General features: G+C 42.4%; 1 protein-coding gene across 1 annotated transcript in view; it reads right to left on the minus strand.

The window, feature by feature from the left end:
* Positions 1-20,629, minus strand: part of TENM1 (teneurin transmembrane protein 1) — a 1,826,288-nt gene that overhangs the window by 695,591 nt on the left and 1,110,068 nt on the right. The window contains exon 14 of the mRNA XM_078688755.1: positions 2,587-2,772. Within this exon, the coding sequence (XP_078544881.1) occupies positions 2,587-2,772 (186 nt within the window). The remainder of the gene's footprint in view (positions 1-2,586; positions 2,773-20,629) is intronic.

Raw genomic sequence — 20,629 nt, forward strand, 5'->3', positions numbered from 1 at the left:
GGTGTGCGAATGTAGCCCTGGAGTCTATCTTCACACCCAGGCACACATATGTAGAAGTGTCATCAATTGTAGCTCCTTGATCATTTTTTGTGTTTTTGTGAGATTGTATTATCTGTACACACATTTTTTTAATTTTGAAACATATTCATAACAGAATGTACACATTTTGTTTTTATCAATGTCACACTTTGAACAAGCAGGCCTCTCAAGTCTGCTGCACATAAATAGAGCTTTTAGCATGTTAGATGTTTTAGATGGAAGCAGAGAAAATATTACTTCTGAATTTTGGGCAACTGCAACAATTATTAGCACACCATTGCAGTAAACCTTTACTTTTTTAGATGCACATGAAGAAAGTATCCCATAATCCTTGTATTCAATATAGTTTGCAACTGCAAAAATCTTTTTTTTTTTCATTAGAGGTGGTATACCAAAAAGTCACTTTTTACAACTTTATACAATAAAATGTTTTTCCTTTTCACAAACAACACCTGTACTTAGATGCTGATCAGTAGGCCTCGGCACACATGAATTCAAATATAATATATCTGAGAATATAATAGTATATTACATTTGATGGAATTGGAAGTAACAAGGCAAAAGGACGATGTTAGCTAGAAAATCAATTATACCCCACCCTCCAGCCTGATCTTATCATTCTAAGTCAAATCCACAAAAAATTACTTCCCAAAGAGGCATATTCTGTCTGACACCCTAATCTTCTGAAGGGGAAGTTTCTTATTTTATGTACACTCATATAAAGAATGTTCATGAAAGAACATGATGGTGAATATTACTTGGACATTTACATGGAACTAATGAAGTGCTTCCTGATGAGAAGTGATTAATTCACAGCACTGTTTTTCAGCTAATGTTTAGATTGACTGCATGATTATATAAAACTGAAACAGCTTCGAAAGAGGACACCACAGAAGGTGAGCTGGAGTTTTAAGTGTTACATCCCCCAATAATTTGTCTTCTGGAAGATTGGAAGATCAGTTTATGAATGTTTGAATACATCCCATTTGATAAATGTTTGTATGAAAGATACCACATTTCTTCATATTTGTTAATTTGGTGTATGTTGTCGTACAACTTTCATACAATGCTTAAGTGACATCCTCAGATTGTAACAAACTTCAATGTATGTTTACATGTTTATTACACAATAGCATTTAAACAAATGAATGCCACTACCATCTCTGCAACACTTCCAGTCTCCCTAGCATTTTTACTGAGTTTTCCATGCATTTTAAAGTTTGTGCACAGTCTATGGAGCGTCTCATCCTGGTGGACCACTAAAACCACTGATACAGTGCTCCTCTGGTAAACTCTTAACATTCCCTGAGATTCAGAACCTATTTCTTTACAGAGATTTTTGGGAGTGGGTGACAGCATTTTGGAGGTAGTAGCAACATCTAAGGGGCCATAGAAGTATTTCAGTATTTCAAAGAACATATATATTGTCCATCTGATAATCACTGCAAACTTTCTTGCACATTTGTGTGCTTGGGAGATAGCTTGAGATCAATGCTCCTATCATTAAGGTTACCCTGAGTAGATTGCAATTATTAGTTTGAATGAAACACCGCTGGGCTATTTTGCTCTGCCATTTGCAACAAATGGTCATAAAAAAATTCCTTTTCAAGGATTACCAGTGCACAAAATGCATTCTGAATTAATCAGTGGAAATGTTATTCATGCAGACAAAAATGTCTTACACTAGTACAATGATTACATTTATGTTGCATAAAAGTTGCTTATATATTTATTTCATAAATATTCTTCTCTACTTCTAAGCTCACTAAGTATTGCCATATTCTTACATGGTTGACCTTGACTTTGGGGTCTTTTTTTTTAATTGCCATTGTCAACTAGATCTATATTGACTTTGATACTTAAGATCTCTGACATCCAGGTTCCATTTCACACAAAGGTTGACATTCCAAATCACACGAGACCTATCACCTCGTCCACCTCCTTTATTTAAAAAATTCTCAGAAAAATCTTTCCCTTCATAACTCACGATCTTCCAAAAACTGTTGTTTCTGCGCTTATCCAACCTCTGCTGGAATACTGTAATGCACTCTTTGTTAGCCTACAGAAGGGTCTTCTTAGCAAGCTACAAGTTCTTCAGAACGCAGCGGCTCAACTTCTGTACTCCTAAACTAAGTAAAAGGATTGCATATGGACTAGAAATTATATTTCAGAATGTGTGTGTTAGTGTATCTGCATTTTAGGACTATATTATGTTTTTTTTAATCTTTTGATGAATTATAATAATTTTGATGTATAATAATCTAGGATATTTCATAATAATGTTAATAAATATATCTATATTGCAATGTTTTGTGGTACAGTGGGAAACACATTGTTAATACATTATTGCTGCATATACATTTAGAGGGGGCAGGATTATTTGCTGGTGCAATCAGTGTCATCCTGCCCCATGATTTCTCCTTTCAAAATGGCAGCACTTGAAAATGAATTGACAATTCACTGCATATTCATAGGGCATTCTGCTTCTGATGACGTTTATACAGCATCATACAATAATCTATCAAAGTGGTATATAAATCATCCTACCAACGGTGCAATGGTCTCCTTCCCAGCCGGGACTGCATTCACACTTTCCATCTCTGCATTGGCCATGTTCAGCGCAATGTGGGTGGCATGCACGCTCATCACAGTTCGTTCCTCCCCAACCTTCTTCGCATTGGCATAACCCTCCGGAACAGATGCCATGACTGCCACAGTCCAATATGCACACCTCTAAATAAAGAAGAATATAAACCCATTAACACGTGGTATAGAAATCTATATATTAAACTTGTGTAGTAAAACACTCAAACTGATTAACAAGGCTTTCCTGTGAGCAGTTGTGTCTTCTAATTTGATGTGAATTACTAAGCTTTCAGAACTGACTAACAATTGATGTCGTGTCTTATTCTAGAGTATGCATGACTTACCTGTGAATTCTTTCAGAGAATGATGTTCACTCACAGTAAAAAATCTTTATGAATCAGATCATTGAGTAAGCATGTCTTGCTATTGTAAATTGTTGATCAAGTCATACATAAGTTTCGATTAAGACACCACAGGCCAGATTCAATAATATTTCTTGGAGTACTTGCAATTCATTTCTGTCTTATGTTTGAATTACTCGCAATTTCCCGAAATTATTTACCAAGCACTTTCTGTGAGGAGTTGTTTCTTACTCTCTACTTAGGTATTTCTTAGTCATGAATTCCCTGGAGTAAAACATGCTTACTCAGATCTGTAAGTTAGCAAGCAGGATGAAGACATAAAGGGCCTGATTCCAACTTTTATATGTAAGAATGTGTATCTTACCTCTGTGTTAGGTATGTATTACTGCTCCTCCCTTATTTACCAATTCTTTTTTGTGACTAGTTTTGCCTTCCTCTCAAACCTGAATCTGAATGCCACTGTCATATCCGCAAAGTATTTTATATGAGTAGTTGTGTCTTACTCCAAGCTAATGTGTTATTCATATTTTCTACAGTGAGACGTTATTACTAATAAGAAAAATATTTTTCCACAAGTAATTCATATCCAAGATAGGAGTGAAACTTAACTGCCCACAGTGTTTGTGGATTAGCATGTTTTCTGGTGCTAAGCAGTGTTAGATTGTGTCAGGCTTCTAAATGAGGTAGTTACTGCTGCAGAATAGTGCATATGTAGGTGGAGTTGCCAATAAAAAAAAATAGTTTTATCAGTGGTGTGGTTGCATTATAAATCTGGATGTTTCCAAGATCACATGAGCAGTTTTGCAAAAGTGAAGATTCTTGGTTTGATGTTAGACCCTGGGTTACTGGCTGACTGGGGTGTGAGCCCTGGTCAAGCAGCAATCACAATCCTAGTGAGGGTAAGGCTCAAGCAACCCCCAAATGAACTTGCACTCAATACCCAGGTAGCTAAGCACAGGGCAGTCACTGTGAAAACATCACACAAAAAGACCCCACACCAGGTTAGAACAATAGAGCTTAAGGTAATAAATAAAACAAGACTAGAATGACAAATATATAATTAGAAGAACCAGTCATATTGAATGTTAAAGTTTTGAGAGAAAACTGCGCCAACGGGGGATATCTGTTCACACCGGACTGGGACAAAGCCTCCTCAAGTTCATGCCGACTGTGATGAAATGTAGGCCTGCTACAGGGACCCAGTTAGGCTTGCTGAACAAAAGCACCATAAATCCTGTATTGCGGAGCTGTGCGTAGGTCCGCGTAAAAGATGCGTTACACAGACAAGTCAATGAATCGATTCTGAAATTCTGCAAGGCTGTAATGTAAGGTCCTGTTGCGTCATCCCTGAGGATCCTGTCAATGATAACTGGCAATGTGGAGGACGGTGTTGATGATGCGGAGTGCAGTCGAGGTGATGGATTTTTTCCATAAAGCTGCCATGCAGAGTCCGATTCCATCGTGGAGGCTGCCATTGACAAGAGTTGCGACTGCCTGCACCGAGGATGCGCAGCACAGTTGGGAAAATGCAGTAGTTCCAAGAGCTGCGATGCAGGTCTTTGCACCAGGCCCAATCCAAGCAGCAGTGGAGATACGTCAATTCTGCTTGTGTTTACGCTGTACGGCAGAGGAGATTTGTCAGTTCCACTGGATCTACAGAGGCTGATAAAGAACCTTAAGCCCACATCCAAAGATCCAGGACTGGGGTGGCACTGCTTGGTAGGGTAGACTCACAGATGGCAGAGTCCAGGTGCAGCTACAAGGTTGTTGGTGGCCTGTACTGTTCCTGAGGCTTCAGATCAGGAGGCTAGCCAACTTGCCCTTGGATTCACTCTGGGTTCTGGTTTCAAGAGTAGCAGGTCCAGTCCTTCATCACCCTGTAGCAAAGGGCAGCAAGCAGCTGGTCTGAACAACAGGGCTGAAGTTCCTTAAGCGCAGCAGTCCAGCAGAGTGGAAGTCCCTGTAGCATCACCACAGTCCTTCTTCCTAGCCGAGTATCCAAAGGTCCAGAAGTGTACTGAAGAGTTGGTATCTGAGATCTTTTATACACAGTTGTGCCTTTGAATGGGCCGGGGCGGTAAATTCCGTTCCGCTCGCGGAATTTGTGGAATTTGGGTAATGACGTGTTCCGCAGAGAACGCGAAATTGCCCACAATTCTGCATTCTGCGACTTCGTGAAATTTTTTGCTTGTTTGCGTTCAAAAAATGCATGTTCGCAAGATATTTCCCCCCAGCACCCAAACAGCAATTGCGAACAGGAAAAAAGCATTGCGAACAAGCAATTCCGCGTGTTCGCGGAATTTCTGCGTGTTCGCTGAGATTTTTTACCCTTTTGCGGAGGTTTGCCTAATGCGGTTACGCAAATTCTGCCCCCCCCTACCTTTGAAGTGGGGAGAAGCTTCTATAGACATGTCTTTGAGGTGCACAGATGCCCTGCCTTCTGGCCCTTGCTCCAAATTCACTACAGGCAGGTATGCAGCTGTTTGTGTGGACACAGCCTATTCAGGTGTAAGTGAGGCTGGTCCAAACTCCTCCCTCTCATCCTACCAGTGATGGCCCATCCAGTCACACCTAATCTCTCATTGTGCCTGGCTGTCTAGGAGGAATACACAAAGCCCAAATGCCAACTTCACCCAGTCATGTGACCCAGAGACGGGGTTGCATACACCAAATGGCTAAGGCAAGACCTCTCTCCCTAGCTCAACGGCCGCCCGAGGTACCGACAGACTGAGCGGGGCCTCCATTCCTGAGCTGTGGCCAGGTGAGGTGAAGTCCATCCCCCGCAAGAGCCGGCATCTAACAATATCCTGTCGCTTGTGGAGGATCGTCATATCTGCAATCAGTTTTTTTTTGGTTGTATTGATTCTAAACTTGAATTTTCACTTGTTCATTAAATTTGTTTCACTACGCAGTAGCAAATATCTTTTGTGGTCCTGAGGAAGGCCAAGGATAAATTTAATATCCCAGAAGGCTGAAACATGTAGACCAGAGCCAGTTACATCTAGGCAGTTAATTTGCTAAAAACTGCTTTTGCACTGTTTTTAATTGGGCTAGTAGGAGATACTTTAAAAAAAATGTTTTCTTCCACTACCAATTTTAACTTCAATCTTCACTTCCGCGCATGGCGTCCATCACTCACATTCAGAGAATATCTCTTCACATCTGTAGTTTCTCATGTATTTCTGCATATTCTGCTAGAATTGCTAGACCTCTGAGGCGGAAGCCGGAGGTGTTACTACGCTCGTTTTTTTAACAAAATTGAAATTGTGATTATTGTATTTTAAAACTTGTGCACCTACCCCCAGTCATTGCTATCACTTTCCCGCCAAGCAGACACCCAGAACCAGCGGAACATAGCGCTGTTGGGAAAGGCAATTGGCACACGGACGCCATCGCGGGGAAACGCGAGGCCACGCCCACACAATAGGCCACGCCCACCTCCCACCCTATGTAAACGCTGATTGAGAGCGCCGCGCACTAGAATTGCTAGACCTCTGAGGCGGAAGCCGGAGATGTTACTACGCTCGTTTTTTTAACAAAATTGAAATTGTGATTATTGTATTTTAAAACTTGTGCACCTACCCCCAGTCATTGCTATCACTTTCCCGCCAAGCAGACACCCAGAACCAGCGGAACATAGCGCTGTTGGGAAAGGCAATTGGCACACGGACGCCATCGCGGGGAAACGCGAGGCCACGCCCACACGATAGGCCACGCCCACCTCCCACCCTATGTAAACGCTGATTGAGAGCGCCGCGCACTAGAATTGCTAGACCTCTGAGGCGGAAGCCGGAGGTGTTACTACGCTCGTTTTTTTAACAAAATTGAAATTGTGATTATTGTATTTTAAAACTTGTGCACCTACCCCCAGTCATTGCTATCACTTTCCCGCCAAGCAGACACCCAGAACCAGCGGAACATAGCGCTGTTGGGAAAGGCAATTGGCACACGGACGCCATCGCGGGGAAACGCGAGGCCACGCCCACACGATAGGCCACGCCCACCTCCCACCCTATGTAAACGCTGATTGAGAGCGCCGCGCACTAGAATTGCTAGACCTCTGAGGCGGAAGCCGGAGGTGTTACTACGCTCGTTTTTTTAACAAAATTGAAATTGTGATTATTGTATTTTAAAACTTGTGCACCTACCCCCAGTCATTGCTATCACTTTCCCGCCAAGCAGACACCCAGAACCAGCGGAACATAGCGCTGTTGGGAAAGGCAATTGGCACACGGACGCCATCGCGGGGAAACGCGAGGCCACGCCCACACGATAGGCCACGCCTACTCTCCTTCCCCATAAATGTGTGTCCCATGCAAGCGCAGCGGACGAGCGCAGCGGGAGCGCCGTTTGCGCGCCGAAGGCGCGCCTAAGGCAAGCCCGTCTGCGCCCGTCCGCGACCAGACGGGACCAGGGGCCAACCCCCCTGCCCCTCCCGTTTCGCCGATCAGGACTTACAGCCCCGCGGCCCTACGCTCCATAGGAAGCAGAGTTACTGCCTCATGTACCCGTACTTTTGCAGCCACATCCCTTCCTCTCTGTTGCTCCGAATGCAAACATTCCTTCCGAAACACCCTGGCTGGCCCCCCGGCACAGAAATATTGCATGCTGGCATTAAACTGTCGATCATTGCCAAAGCATGGCACTCAATTGTCCATGCTGCTCGAGGAACGCAAGCCAGATGTTATCTTTTTAACAGAGACTTGGCTCTCCATTCAATCCGACCCAGACATAGTCGCAGCTCTACCCAGTGGATATCACATTGTCAGATTGGATAGACCAATGGGAAGAGGCGGCGGTCTGGCTGTCATTTTTAAAGACCAGTACCGCTGTCGTACCACAGAGGAGAGTATTCCCGAGTGCGAAAGCATGGAATTCTGCATTGAGTTCAACGCCAATACCTCCTTCTCGGGTACGTTGATTTACCGCCCCCCTGATCCATCAAAACTGTTCCATAGGTCGCTCCCGGAGATAATAGCGAAAAGAACTTTATCCGCGGCTAATTACACAGTCCTAGGAGACCTGAATCTTCATTTTAACTCCCCCGCAGACAATATTGCTAAGGAGCTAATAGACGACCTTGGAGCTCTTCAGCTATCCCAGCTGGTTACAGCTCCTACCCACGAGAAGGGCAATTTGCTCGATCCAATCTTTACCAGCTGTAGCGATCTGACTGTTGACCATCCTATCCCCCTCCCATGGTCAGACCATTTTTTGATTCCGTTTTCTTGGGCCATTCACAAGGTCCCCCAGCTACCCCCCCGGACAACAATCAGGAGGAACTGGTCAAAACTCCAGCTGGAACCCTGGATGTACAGCCTGGATTCCACCCGCCCGCTTCCCTGCTCAAACCCCAGTGTAGCAAATGGAAACTTTGTCAGCTGGATCACTAACTCACTGGATACGATCCTTCCCCTCCGGAGATCCTCATCCAAGAGATTGCATAAATCTGCACCCTGGTTCTCCGACTCCTTAAGAGAGCTAAAACGCTGCTGCAGGCAACGAGAGAGGGCCTGGCGTTTAGACTTTCTCCCGGAAAAGAAGGTAGCCTACAAAGAGGCTATAAAGGCTTATAGAGATGGGATTAGGACGGCGAAAGCGACCTTCTACTCTGATAAAATCCTAGAGGCTAAATCCAAGCCCAGGGAAATTTTTCAGATAATAAAACATTGCTCAAGTGTCAATACCGCCCCCCCTCCGAGCAAAACCCAAGACCAATGCAACGAGCTTGCGGACTTTTTTCACAACAAAGTCCTGAAAATATATTCCACCTTTCAAATGGGAGCCACAGCCCCGGAGATAGCCGACTCACCCTCCTTCAGAATCCCCCATCCCTCAGAACAGTCAATCCTCGAGCACTTCCCTCTCCTGGACCTCGACACCCTCGGCAAAATGGCATGCCAAGTTAAATCGGGCTCCCCGTGTGACCCAGCCCCACCAGAAGTCATGATACAAGCACATGCATCCACCATGCCTGTTATCTTGGAACTCCTAAATACATCTATAGCCTCATGTACGGTTCCTATAGCATGGAAACAAGCCATGGTACGGGCGCTGCTAAAAAAAACCTAACCTGGACCCCGATGACTACTCCAACTACCGCCCTATTTCACTCCTCCCTTGGGTTGGCAAGGTGTTGGAAAAATACATAAATGCCCAGTTGGTCCAGTTCATCGAAAACCACTGCCTACTGGATGTATCCCAGACAGGTTTCAGGCCGAAACATGGCACCGAAACGGCCTTATTAGCGGTAGTCGAGGAATCCCGAAGGGTCCTGGATCAGGGAGGATCAGTGGCAGTGATCCTCCTTGATCTAAGCGCCGCCTTCGATACGGTCAGCTATGCCACCCTGCTGAACCGTCTCCGGGACATCGGAGTCTCAGGCGATGCTCTAAGGTGGCTCGACTCCTTCCTGTCTGATAGATCTTTTCAGATCTTTGATGGCGACGTAATATCAACCAGCAGGCCTCTCAGCTGTGGAGTACCACAGGGCTCTTCTTTGAGCCCTGTGCTATTTAATGTCTACATGAGACCGCTGGCTGGGATCGTCGAACCGTACGGCATCAAAATTGTGTCGTACGCCGACGATACCCAGCTAGTGGTATCATTGGCCCAAGAGAACATCAGTCAACTCCATGGAGGCCTGCGGAGCTGCCTAGAAGCTGTTAAGGAGTGGATGACCAGCTCCACCCTTAAACTGAACGGGGACAAAACGGAGCTCCTGCAGCTGGGCCCAGTCTCGCCGATACCTTTCATGTCCCTATGGCCCCAAGCCCTGGGCACTCCCCCTACCCCCAAGGAAAGCGTCAACAGCCTAGGAGTGTGGCTGGACAGGAAGCTTTCCTTTTCTACCCAGGCTACTAAGCTGTCCGCCACCTGCTTTGGCATCCTTAAAACTCTAAGGAAAGTTCTTCCACTTCTTCCTCTAGAAGCCAAGAAAGTGGCAGTACAAGGCCTCATCCAGTCCCGCCTGGACTCAAACAATGCCCTATATGTAGGGGCCCCTGGGATGACTCTCCGGAAACTCCAGGTGGTGCAGAACTGCGCAGCACGCACCCTGCTATCGATTCCACGAGCCCAGTCAGCCAGACCTGCATTAAAAAGCCTTCACTGGCTACCAATTAAGCACAGGGTGACATTCAAGGCGCTGTGCATTGCGCACCGGGCCTTCTGGAAAACAGGACCCGCAATTAACGGCAACCTTGTCATTCCCTATCACCCAAATAGGAACCTCCGCTCCACTGAGGCTTTCCTGGCAGTGGTTCCTAGAGTGAAGAGAGCTAGATCCGGGGGCAGGCTGTTCTCACTGAATACAGCTAAACTTTGGAACGCCCTCCCCCTTTCACTCCGTTCCAACCCGGACCTGCCCTCTTTTCGCAAAAAGCTGAAGACTTTACTATTCGCCAAAGCCACCGAGCTCTAATCTGTCACTCAGCATGTCTTTCCAATTCTTATCTCAGCGCTTGGACGCCCTTGGGCAGCAACCGCGCTCAATAAATCTATTTCTATTCTATTCTATTCTATTGAAAGCATCTGTGAGCTCCCTTCCCTCAGTGAAAAGGTTGTAGCCCCTGATTACATAACTAAGTAACCAGGAAGGAGAACCTAGATGATGAAGTATGTCACTAGGGTGAGTGACAGGTATCCGTCCTTTTAGAAGGATTTTCCTTTTTTCTTCTCTGTCTCCTTTTGAAGTATCTTTACACTATAGGATTACAGCACAATTGTTTTTTTGTAGACCTTTTAGACCCATGGATAGTTGTTTTGTTCTATAAGGCAAGACAATGCCATCCTTCTAAAAGTGGCATTTTCAGAGCTGTAATTTAAAATTCGACTGCACCAAACATTAGGATTTTAAATTACGATTCCAGAGGCACCAAACATGAACTGGTGATCTCTTCCAATTTGGAAATTACAATCATAAAACGTATTAAGGTAATGCCAATGTTATCCTATGGGAAAGGCCTTGCAGTAGTGAAAAATGAATTTAACTACCAGGACATGTACAATTTAAACGGCCATGTCCACCTTTTAAATATGCTGCACCCTGCCCTTTCGCTGCCCTGGGCCAAACCTAAGGGTGACTTATATGTAACAAAAAGAAAGGTTTGACCTGGTAAAAGGTTTATTTTGACAGGTTGAAATGGCAGTTTAAAATTACACATGCAGACTCTGCAATGGCAGACCTAAGATGTGCTTCAAGGGCTACTTCAGTGGGTGTCACAACTGGTGCTGTAGGCCCACTAGTAACATTTAATTCACAGGCCCTGGGGACATGTACTGCCACTTTACTGGAGTCTTTCAAATAAATAAACATGCAAATTGGGTTGTAAGCCAATGTTACCATGTTCTAGGAAAAGAGCACACACACTTTAGCACTGGCTAGCAGTGGTAAGGTACACAGAGTCCTAAGGCTAGCAAAAAATGAAGTTTGCATCTTTAATCAGGTGGACTTCAACAGATATACACCGAAGTACAATGACACATCAGCTCCAAAAAGAATACAACGCAACTTTATGCAACAAATCAACAGAGTGTAATGGGAGATGGTCGGAACAACGCGGGTAGAGTCACGCATGTCCGAACAACGCAAGCTCAACAACGCTTCCCTTAACCATGCAAATGCGTGGGTAAGGCAGTGCACGTTCTAGCTACTGAAATGGGTGGGTCCAGACGAGGAAGGATTAGGAGAGGATGCGTGAGGTAAGTGGGGCTGGGGCTGTGTTTTTTTGGGGGGATTGGGGTAGTTTTTAAGGGTTGGGTGGTAGTTTTCAGGGCTAGGGGTCTGGGACGTTTTTAAGGCTCGGGGGTCAGGGTAGGTTTTAGGGCTTGGAGTAATCAGGAAGTTTTTAGGGCTCGGGGTTGGGTAGTTTTTAGGGCTTAGAGGAGGGCGGGGTACTTTTTAGGGATTGGGAGGCTGGGAAGATTTTAGGGCACGAGGAGGGAGTTGGTTTTCAGGAGAGAGGGGGAGTTTGAGGTCTCAAAACGAGGGCTTGGGAGACCGTTTTAGGGCTCAGTTTGGGGGGCAGGGATCAGGTTAGTTTTTGGAGCTGGGCAGGGATGTTTTTAGTGCTCTGGGAAAAGATTTGGCTTTGAGGGACTGTTTAAGGGCTCAGAGCGAGGGGCACGGATCGGGGTACTTTTTATCACTTTGAGACCCATTTTAGGGCTCAGGGCGGGGGCAGTCTTAACCACGCATATGTATTTGCCGTACATGCTTTAACAACGCATATTCCATTGTAAACGTATGTGTGGTAAACGCATATGTATGATTAAGACTTGCGTGTTTAAGATCGTTTGGAATCTGCATGCGTGTTTCCATCACACAGTTCCGTAACAATACATTGAGCTCGTGCTGTATTTTATTTTTCAGAATTAAGGCTGTGTTACTGTAGTGTGGTGTGGTGTGCTATTGGTGTGCTCCTGTTTTATTACGTTGTACTCTTTTTGTATTATCAGTGTGTTGTAATTTTATTGTTCTATGTTGGTTGTGTTGCATCATTGTCTTGTGTCGTGTCATGATATTGTTTTTCTCCTGAAATGTTATTGTTGTTTTGCAGTTTTGTTGTATTGTTGTTGCTGCAGGCTTTTACACATACTGCTAGCTGTGCAGATGAAAGGAACACATTCCAATAAAGTTCAAGTGCAAAGATACCATGTACAACTGCAATATTTGGTAGCAAATTGGTTTTAAATTTGGTCCACTTTGTTAGACAAGTTATTAATAATGGAATGAACCAGTATTCAACTATGGTATTTAATTAATAATTTTAGCTAGAATTGTATATCAGAATCTTTCATGTTTTGCAGGATCCTTTAAATGTGAATACTCTTCACAAAGGAGATCACTAGAGTTCATATGAGAGTCACTATTATGGGCAAGCACCATTTTAAACTGCTCATGTCAATTTTACCCTGGTGGCTTCTCTTAGGTTCAGCACTTTCATTATTTTGAGGGTCACATAAGATAATGATGTGCTAAGTTTTTTTGATAAGGTTCCTGATTTTCAATTTTTCACAAAATGGTCCAATTTAACTTTGCCTTCATACACGCAAAGATTTATGGAGCACTGCAAAATAATTTTGTTCATATTCAGAAATAATTTTCTCTCTCTTCAAATCTAGCGAGCATGAAAGCTGTATGCTGACTCCTCTGCAAGTTTAAAACAGCGTTTCTTTGCATAATATAAATGGGATGTAGAATGTGCCTCGGCAAGTTTTTATTTTGGAACATTAATTGTTGCAAAAGTCATGATTTTTGCACAAGTAAGCAAAGTGCAAAACCTTGATGCCTTTTTCAAATGTACTACATTTTGCATAGACGGTCACACAGTTGGTAAGAATATGTATGCAAAGTGCAAAAAAAACTCCACCGCGCTACGCGGAGCTCAGCAAGCAGCAGAGTGCATTAGATAAATGCTGTTCGTGGTGATTTTCAGTGCCTGGTGTTTGTCCGCACTGTGCAATTATTGCGAACAGCACAATGCACAAAGCAAGTAGCCGCAAGCGGGTGCAGCTTCCTTTCTGCCTCTCAAGTAGATTTTTTACTCTAGCAGCAGTTTCCTCAACGGGAACGGATGGTTTTTCAACACGAGCGGTCATGAGCATACGCAACCACTCTCAATGAGAAATCCGACTGCACGTGTGGAGCGATCTCACTGGGCGGTCGATTTTCCATGCTCTCGCTCGCCAACTTGACGTTGACGATCACGAATGAGGAAACATCTCGCCAGGAGTTGGATTTTCCTTGCTCACACTCGCCAACTTAATGTTGACAAGCACAAAGCAGAAAAAACTCGGCTCTGCATAATTTTTGAGAACACTACGAGCTCTGTGAAACGCGGGGTGCAGAAAAGTCCACAAACTCCGCCCAGGCTTAGTGGTAACTTAAACTAGAAATTGGTACTCCTAAATTGATGATTACAACCCCCAACAATAATTTTACCACTGATGTCATTTGACAACCATGACAGCTGAACTTTAAAGCTTAATCACTCTTTTTATTGTGTAGGTTTGTTTCCGTTTGTCATTGGTCACTGTTTGTTATCCTGCGCACACATCAGAATGTTCAATAAATAATATGCGCCATAGATTTTTCGTTTTCATATATCATGCATTTAATATCTTAATATTGGTCAAAGGTTGAGTGATAAATTTCCACATCATGTAGAGGGGGTACGTGTCAAAATTGGTGTGAGGGTTATTTCTAAACCCTTTGTTATTTTGGTGAAATTACACCATTCATAACTTTGGGCCTGATTTATTTCTTGGTGGTAAGCATACTGAACTGCAGCAACAACAGAGTATGCTTACCACTAAGATAATGGTCCATCTGGTCGAGTTAGATGCAGGTAGATCATAGGTTTAAACATGATGGATACTACTCTGTCTCCGCCGTGATAAAACCACTACAACAACCCTGTAGAGTAAGGGCCATCGGAGGCAGACCTATAATTCTGCTTCCGGATTTAGATAGATGAAAAACCCTGTTGGTAAGGGGCAGTGAAAACTGCTGAACACTCCCCTAGCCATGTGAGAAGGCTTCCATGGTGAGGGGACGCCCGTCTTTTTAATTTCCATAATATTCTGGGTTTTTCTTTTTGAAAATAAAAACAGAAAACTGTTGAGCTGTGGTCATTTATATATCTAGCAGGTGACCTCGACCAGAGCAATGGAGTAGTTTTCTCCCTTGCCCTGGCAAAACAACAAACTCTGCGCCAGAAAATAAATCAAGCCCTTTGTGTTTCAAAATAGTCAGTTTCTTTTCAGTGACTTACTACATTTGATTGTTGGCTATCATCGCGATATATTGTATTTAAATGTTTTCATGTGTTTATTTACGGTTTTATATACCAGAAAGTAGAGCAAAATAGGTGCAGAGCACTTTACAGATAACCATACTGCATGAAGAGAAATTAGTTACATATTAACAATATATTAACAATTAACAGTACTATACAAATTGGTCTCATTAACATTAGAAAAATAGGCAAAAATGTCGATTTACAGCAATTGCGTTAAAGAACGGCACAATAGGGTACTGCCAACAGACATTCGCATTCAGGGTTGATTAATATACCTTTCCAACCACAGCTATTCTATGTAAATGAAAAAATAAAAAAAAGTGCATGTATGTTATGCATGCGCCCACCGGGTACAATCAAGCTCAGTGAGGAGTACTTGGGTACACACCTGTACTGAGTATTCCTCTCCAATCACTATTCTGTCACAATGCTTGAGAGATGGAAATGGAATTGGAGGTAGCTATTGGATTTACAGCCTTTGAAAAGCAATGTAATTTCTTCTTTATGCACCAGACTCATGAATACTCCCGTTCAACTACATCTCGCTCTGTTCTGTATTCCATCTAACTTTGAAAAAAATGCATTAACCTTACAAGCAATGTTATAGCAATTGACAACTGTGTATGTTAAAATTCAACCATCTTTGTTTGTGCTTATTCAGTTCTCGAATGCGAATATATTCATATGTTATCCAATATTTGCTATTTCCGCAGAAAGAATTTACAATTTATGCAATTTCCACTCAGCTTTCATTGGAAAGCATTCAATGAATTGTAAGTAAAGTGTAGTAGTGTATCATTCCATTTGAATCGATACAAAATGAGTCATAAACTACGAATAATCAGTCTGTTTGTGACTATCGTTTAACTATAACTATATCTCTTCATAAATATCAATAGATTTTATATTTATATGGAAATGATAATTTGGAAATAATATGAACCATTACTATTAAACTTATATGTCACTATTCTGCAATAGTATTTTTAAAAAGCATATAGTGGCTGCTCTGTATTGTTTTTTAATTAATAAAAAGCTAAGAGAATAGGTATATGCACCATCAGCTTAAACAACATCTAACGTTACCCACCAATGCTGGAATACCAATTCACACACTGGAAACTAACCAAAAGCCTTGACATAGTTTCCTACCCAACCAAGATGGTAAGCATACGCACACAAATGTATTTCTATGTTTCTGCTTCTGTGAATGCCTATGCGTTGCAGCAAGTTCACCTCAGCACATTTGGAGCACTCTTCAGATTTCACTCACTAAACCCAGACTCCTTCCACACATATCACCCTGTAGACCCGCACTCTATCATACATAAGAAAGGTAGTAGCTTTGTTCTCCTTGCAATAAGTACACACAAACACAACTGTATACCTCTTACATGTCTCTGCTTCACTTAATGCTGAAGCGCATCAACAGTTTTGCTGCAGCGCGGTTCATGCACCTCAAATACCCTAGCACGACCCTCAAACTCTTACCGCATAGACCACTCAATAAAGCCACACTTAACCTACCTTTACCAACACATGGATTAGCCTCATACTAGAAGTAGGTAAGCATGAGCAAATGAAATTGTGTCTAACGTACACTGCTTACTTCACTGAATGCGGAACAAGATTGCGTTGCTATGTTTGGAGCACCTCTCCATGCATGATGCCCAAATTCTTTCCACTTATGCCACTCTATTATCCTACACCTAACCATTCATGCACACAAAGGGGAATAGTTATCCGGTATACTGAAGTTTGGTCTATTTGGGTTTAACTCATTTTACAATGCTGAAATTTTCAGAATGTATTGAAAGTTCATACCTGATTAAGCTTTTCATTAACAGTTTCTGAACAGCAATCAATGTCACTAGAGTGAAGGGCCTCAGACATGAAAAAACACATACATGTAAAGTGCTGATAGGATACACATGCCACATCAGTCATTCCTTTATTCTGGTTGGCTCTGATAAAGGTAAAGTTGACCCTGCTGCCAATGATTTCTGATGAAGCCTATTTACTGCACATTTACTGTGAGTTAGATTTTTTTGTTGGGGAATGTCTGTGGTGGCAAGCCATCGTGTGATGTTTGGCGAGCCAACCAAGTGCACAGTACTCTGGAAAGGTTATCTTCGAAAAAGGAGGTCCTCCGACATAGAAGTGTCTAGTTTTTTGAGAGAGATATTTTGAAAGTGTCTGTTGAGCACTCACTAGGCATTATTAACCAGTTTTTCTACCATTGCCCATTATTCACCATTTAGTGTGGCTCTGTACAGCCTTTGCCTAAAGATGAATTTACTTACGGATTTTCTAAAGAAGACGAGGCTGGGCCTGTTGGGAGCCATGTCTGTAAATAATGATATTTTCAATGCCAAGAGAATGAGCTCTATCAACTGACACTTCCACAGATATAGTTTTGATGGTGATATTTAACTGCTGATGGTTTTACTAAACTAGGAATAATATTCGGGATAAAGCATCACCTGCTGTACATTATACGGATATTGCAAGTCACCGTGGACATCCACAACCAGATAGAGGATTGAGACCAAAGGCTGAGTACCTTTGTACGGTGATTGATCTCCGAGGTGACAAAATCCTTTTGATGTATGTAAGTGGGTACTATATTCCTTGTAATACACAGAGACACTATCACCTTTCCTACAAATCATTAACTTCCTTGGTACACAGCTCTTTCATATGAAAGAGAGAGCATGTTTGCAAACATGAAGAGTAATAATAGAAATTCTAATGCAAAATTAAACACATCAACAAAGCTGTTAGATATTTATTGGCAACATTTATTAGAATTAGTTTAAGACAGCAGTTGTTTTGCCATGATACCTCCTTTCTGCACTATACAGCTAGAAAAACAAATTAGAAGAAAGAACAGCTACGTTTCATTTTTATCCTTACACAGCTGCTTTAAATATGCTCCCTGACCCGATCTTCCATTCCCCTCATCTGTTGGCTCTGGCAGCAGACATATCAGAACTCAGCTGTAGCACTGAGTTTTGATGTCATTAATAGACGGCAATAAGAGCGTAGTGAATCACCCACTATACCACCATAAGCAGGGTCACTACTGACTCAGATTAAATTATTTTATGGACTTTCATAACATTTAACTTTGGCTCACAGGTCATCCGAAGTCAGAAGTTAAAAATTATAACTCCTGCAAGAATAAGCTATAATAACACAGCTGTGGGGTGGAGACCAAAAGGAACCATACAAGCTGCCTAAAACGATGACAGAGAGAAGGACAGACACTTAAAATGACATGATGTTGGAGGCCAATGGAGTGGGACAGCGCAAAGAAAAGCAAGTAAAAGGCAAATAATGAAGGATGGAAAAATAAAGAATGAAAGAAATAGGGTACAAATAAACACAGTAAATACGGAAAAAAGTGTAAAAGAAGAAAAGGAAGGAAGAAAAGAAAGAATGAAGGGTAGAAGGAAGAAAGGGTAAGATCAAAGAAATCCAAAAGAAAAAAGTTGAGAAAGAAGGAATGCAGAAAAATATAATGGAATAAAGAAGAAATTTTAGATGAAAGGATGGGCGATTAAAGAAAAGATAAGTAAGAATTAATGAGTGGAAGGACTAAGAAAAGAAAAGATAGAGAAAAGGTGTGAAAGAATGCCAAGAGCAACATATCAATAAATGGATAGAAAGAATAATAGAAAGCTGGAAAAAATGGACTGATGAAATGACAGAAGAATAGAATGAAAGAAAGGTCGAAAAAAAGAATGAAATACAAATTAAAACAATAGAAAGATGAAAGATACAAAGAAAGAACGAAAAAAAGAAAGATAAAGAAAGCAAGAGATAGGGAAAAAAAATAAAGAAAAAATAAAAAGAAGATGGAATGTATGAATGAGAAAAATAGGTCAATACAGGAGAATGTGTATTGTTTTGGCAAATTCTTTTAAAATCTTGCTATAGTTTCTGGATTTGGTCATATTTTACCCAGGGGTGCAATTACCATGACACTGCATAGGAAGGGTTGGAGTTGCTCACTTTATTATTGCTATATTGGGATCAAAGTGGGGCTTATTCTATTTTTCTGGCTAGATCCTAAGGTCAATAGGTGTGCCCAGGGATTGCAGAATCCCATGTATTATAAAAATGCGTCACAAATATGCTACTTGCAAGTCTTTCTAAGAGTCTTCCTATTATTAGAAATTGCAACTTGAGTGCATACTTGATGGCAATTAGATAAAATCACACGTGCAAAATGTTAAGATTTTTTTAATGAATTGTAACATGGGTTTTGATTTGGTTTAATGCGATACCGGTAATTGTGAACATCTGTGTCTTTACCTAAACAAGAGGGTGTAAATGAATATATGCACATTTATATATAGACATAATTGTTATGCTTTTCACCGGGATGCAATGTATTACTCATGTAAAGGCACTCTAAATCAAGAAATCCTTTTTTATTTACATTACTGCTGTCAACCCTGCCTGGTGCAAAGAAGTATTCATTGCTGGCAATCTTGCACATAGTGGACACTAATATATTCCTGTCCGACGTGGTCACTATTACAGGAATAAGAATATTAGTAGCTCAGGATGATTTTCATTAACCACAAGTAGCTCTCATTACAGTAAAGGTTGGAGAGCCCTGGTCCAGGGAGCAAACTAAACAGAAACATAATTCAAAGTTAGGCTGGCAACGTTGCACTGTATAAAATATCACAAATACCGCCTGTTAGACCTTGCTTTTTCAGTGGGGTTATCCCCAGACTTTTTGCTTTTTGGTCTCCTGCTTATGACCTATTTCTGTTGGTTTTATGACTCTGGGCACTTTACCACTGCTGTTCAGTGCTAAAGTGCATATGCTCTCCCTGTAAACAATTGTTATGGATTGGTGTTTCCATGATTGGCTGATTTGATTTACTAGTCAGATCCTAGTACAGTGCACAGTGTGTGCCCAGGGCCTGTAAATCAAATGCTGCTAGTGGGCTACAGCACTGATTGTGCCACCCACATTAGCAGACTGTAAATGTAACTCTGTTCTGCCATTGCAGAGCTTGTGTGCAGTGTAGTACTGCCATGTTGACTTGGCAAGTGTACCCACTTGTCAGACCCTAACCTTCCCTTTTCTTACATGTTAGTCACCCCTAAGGTAGGCCCAAGATACCCCTTTGGGCAGGGTGCAGTGTGTTTGAAAGGTAGGACGAGCCCTGATAGTGAATTACTACCAATTTCGTTTTTCACTATTGCAAGGCTACCTGTTCCTATAGGATAGAATGGGGAGTTTGTTTATAACCTCATATAAACATAACTACCCATGGGAACAAGGTAGCAAAATAGAGTTTAGTATGCTTGAACTCAGCATGTTAAAATGCATCTTTTAGTGTGGGTGATTTTTCTTTTTAGAAAGTAGGTATTTTCTTGGTTAGCCATCCAGTGTGCCTCTGCTAGGTTTGTGTATTACATGTCTGTTTTTTGGATGACGTGGGCTGGCGAGAGCCTGATGAGTCAGGTCTGGGCTAAATAGCTCAAGGCTGCATTTAGAGTAGGGGAGGAGATTTCCTTTCACCTGAATGGGCCTGGTCTGCCTTCAACAATGCTGTCTCCACCTCTTGCCAGGAAGCAGCACCAGAGAGGACAGAACCAGTTTTGACCAAGCACAGGGCTTCTCTGCCACCGGAGAACAAAGAATATTGTAGTGTAAATGTTGGGGCCCAGACCCAAGAACTTTAGATCACTTTTGTGAATCAAAGGGAAGCTTTGCCAAGGAGAAGAGCCAGAGAAGCTATGGGGGAATACTGCCCCTGTGCTGTCTGGGCTTCGCCTGCAGTGGCTCCTTGCTGCCAAGGAAAGGAGCAA

This window comes from Lissotriton helveticus, chromosome 4_1, assembly GCF_964261635.1.
Source record: "Lissotriton helveticus chromosome 4_1, aLisHel1.1, whole genome shotgun sequence".
Classification (NCBI taxonomy): Eukaryota; Metazoa; Chordata; class Amphibia; order Caudata; family Salamandridae; genus Lissotriton; species Lissotriton helveticus.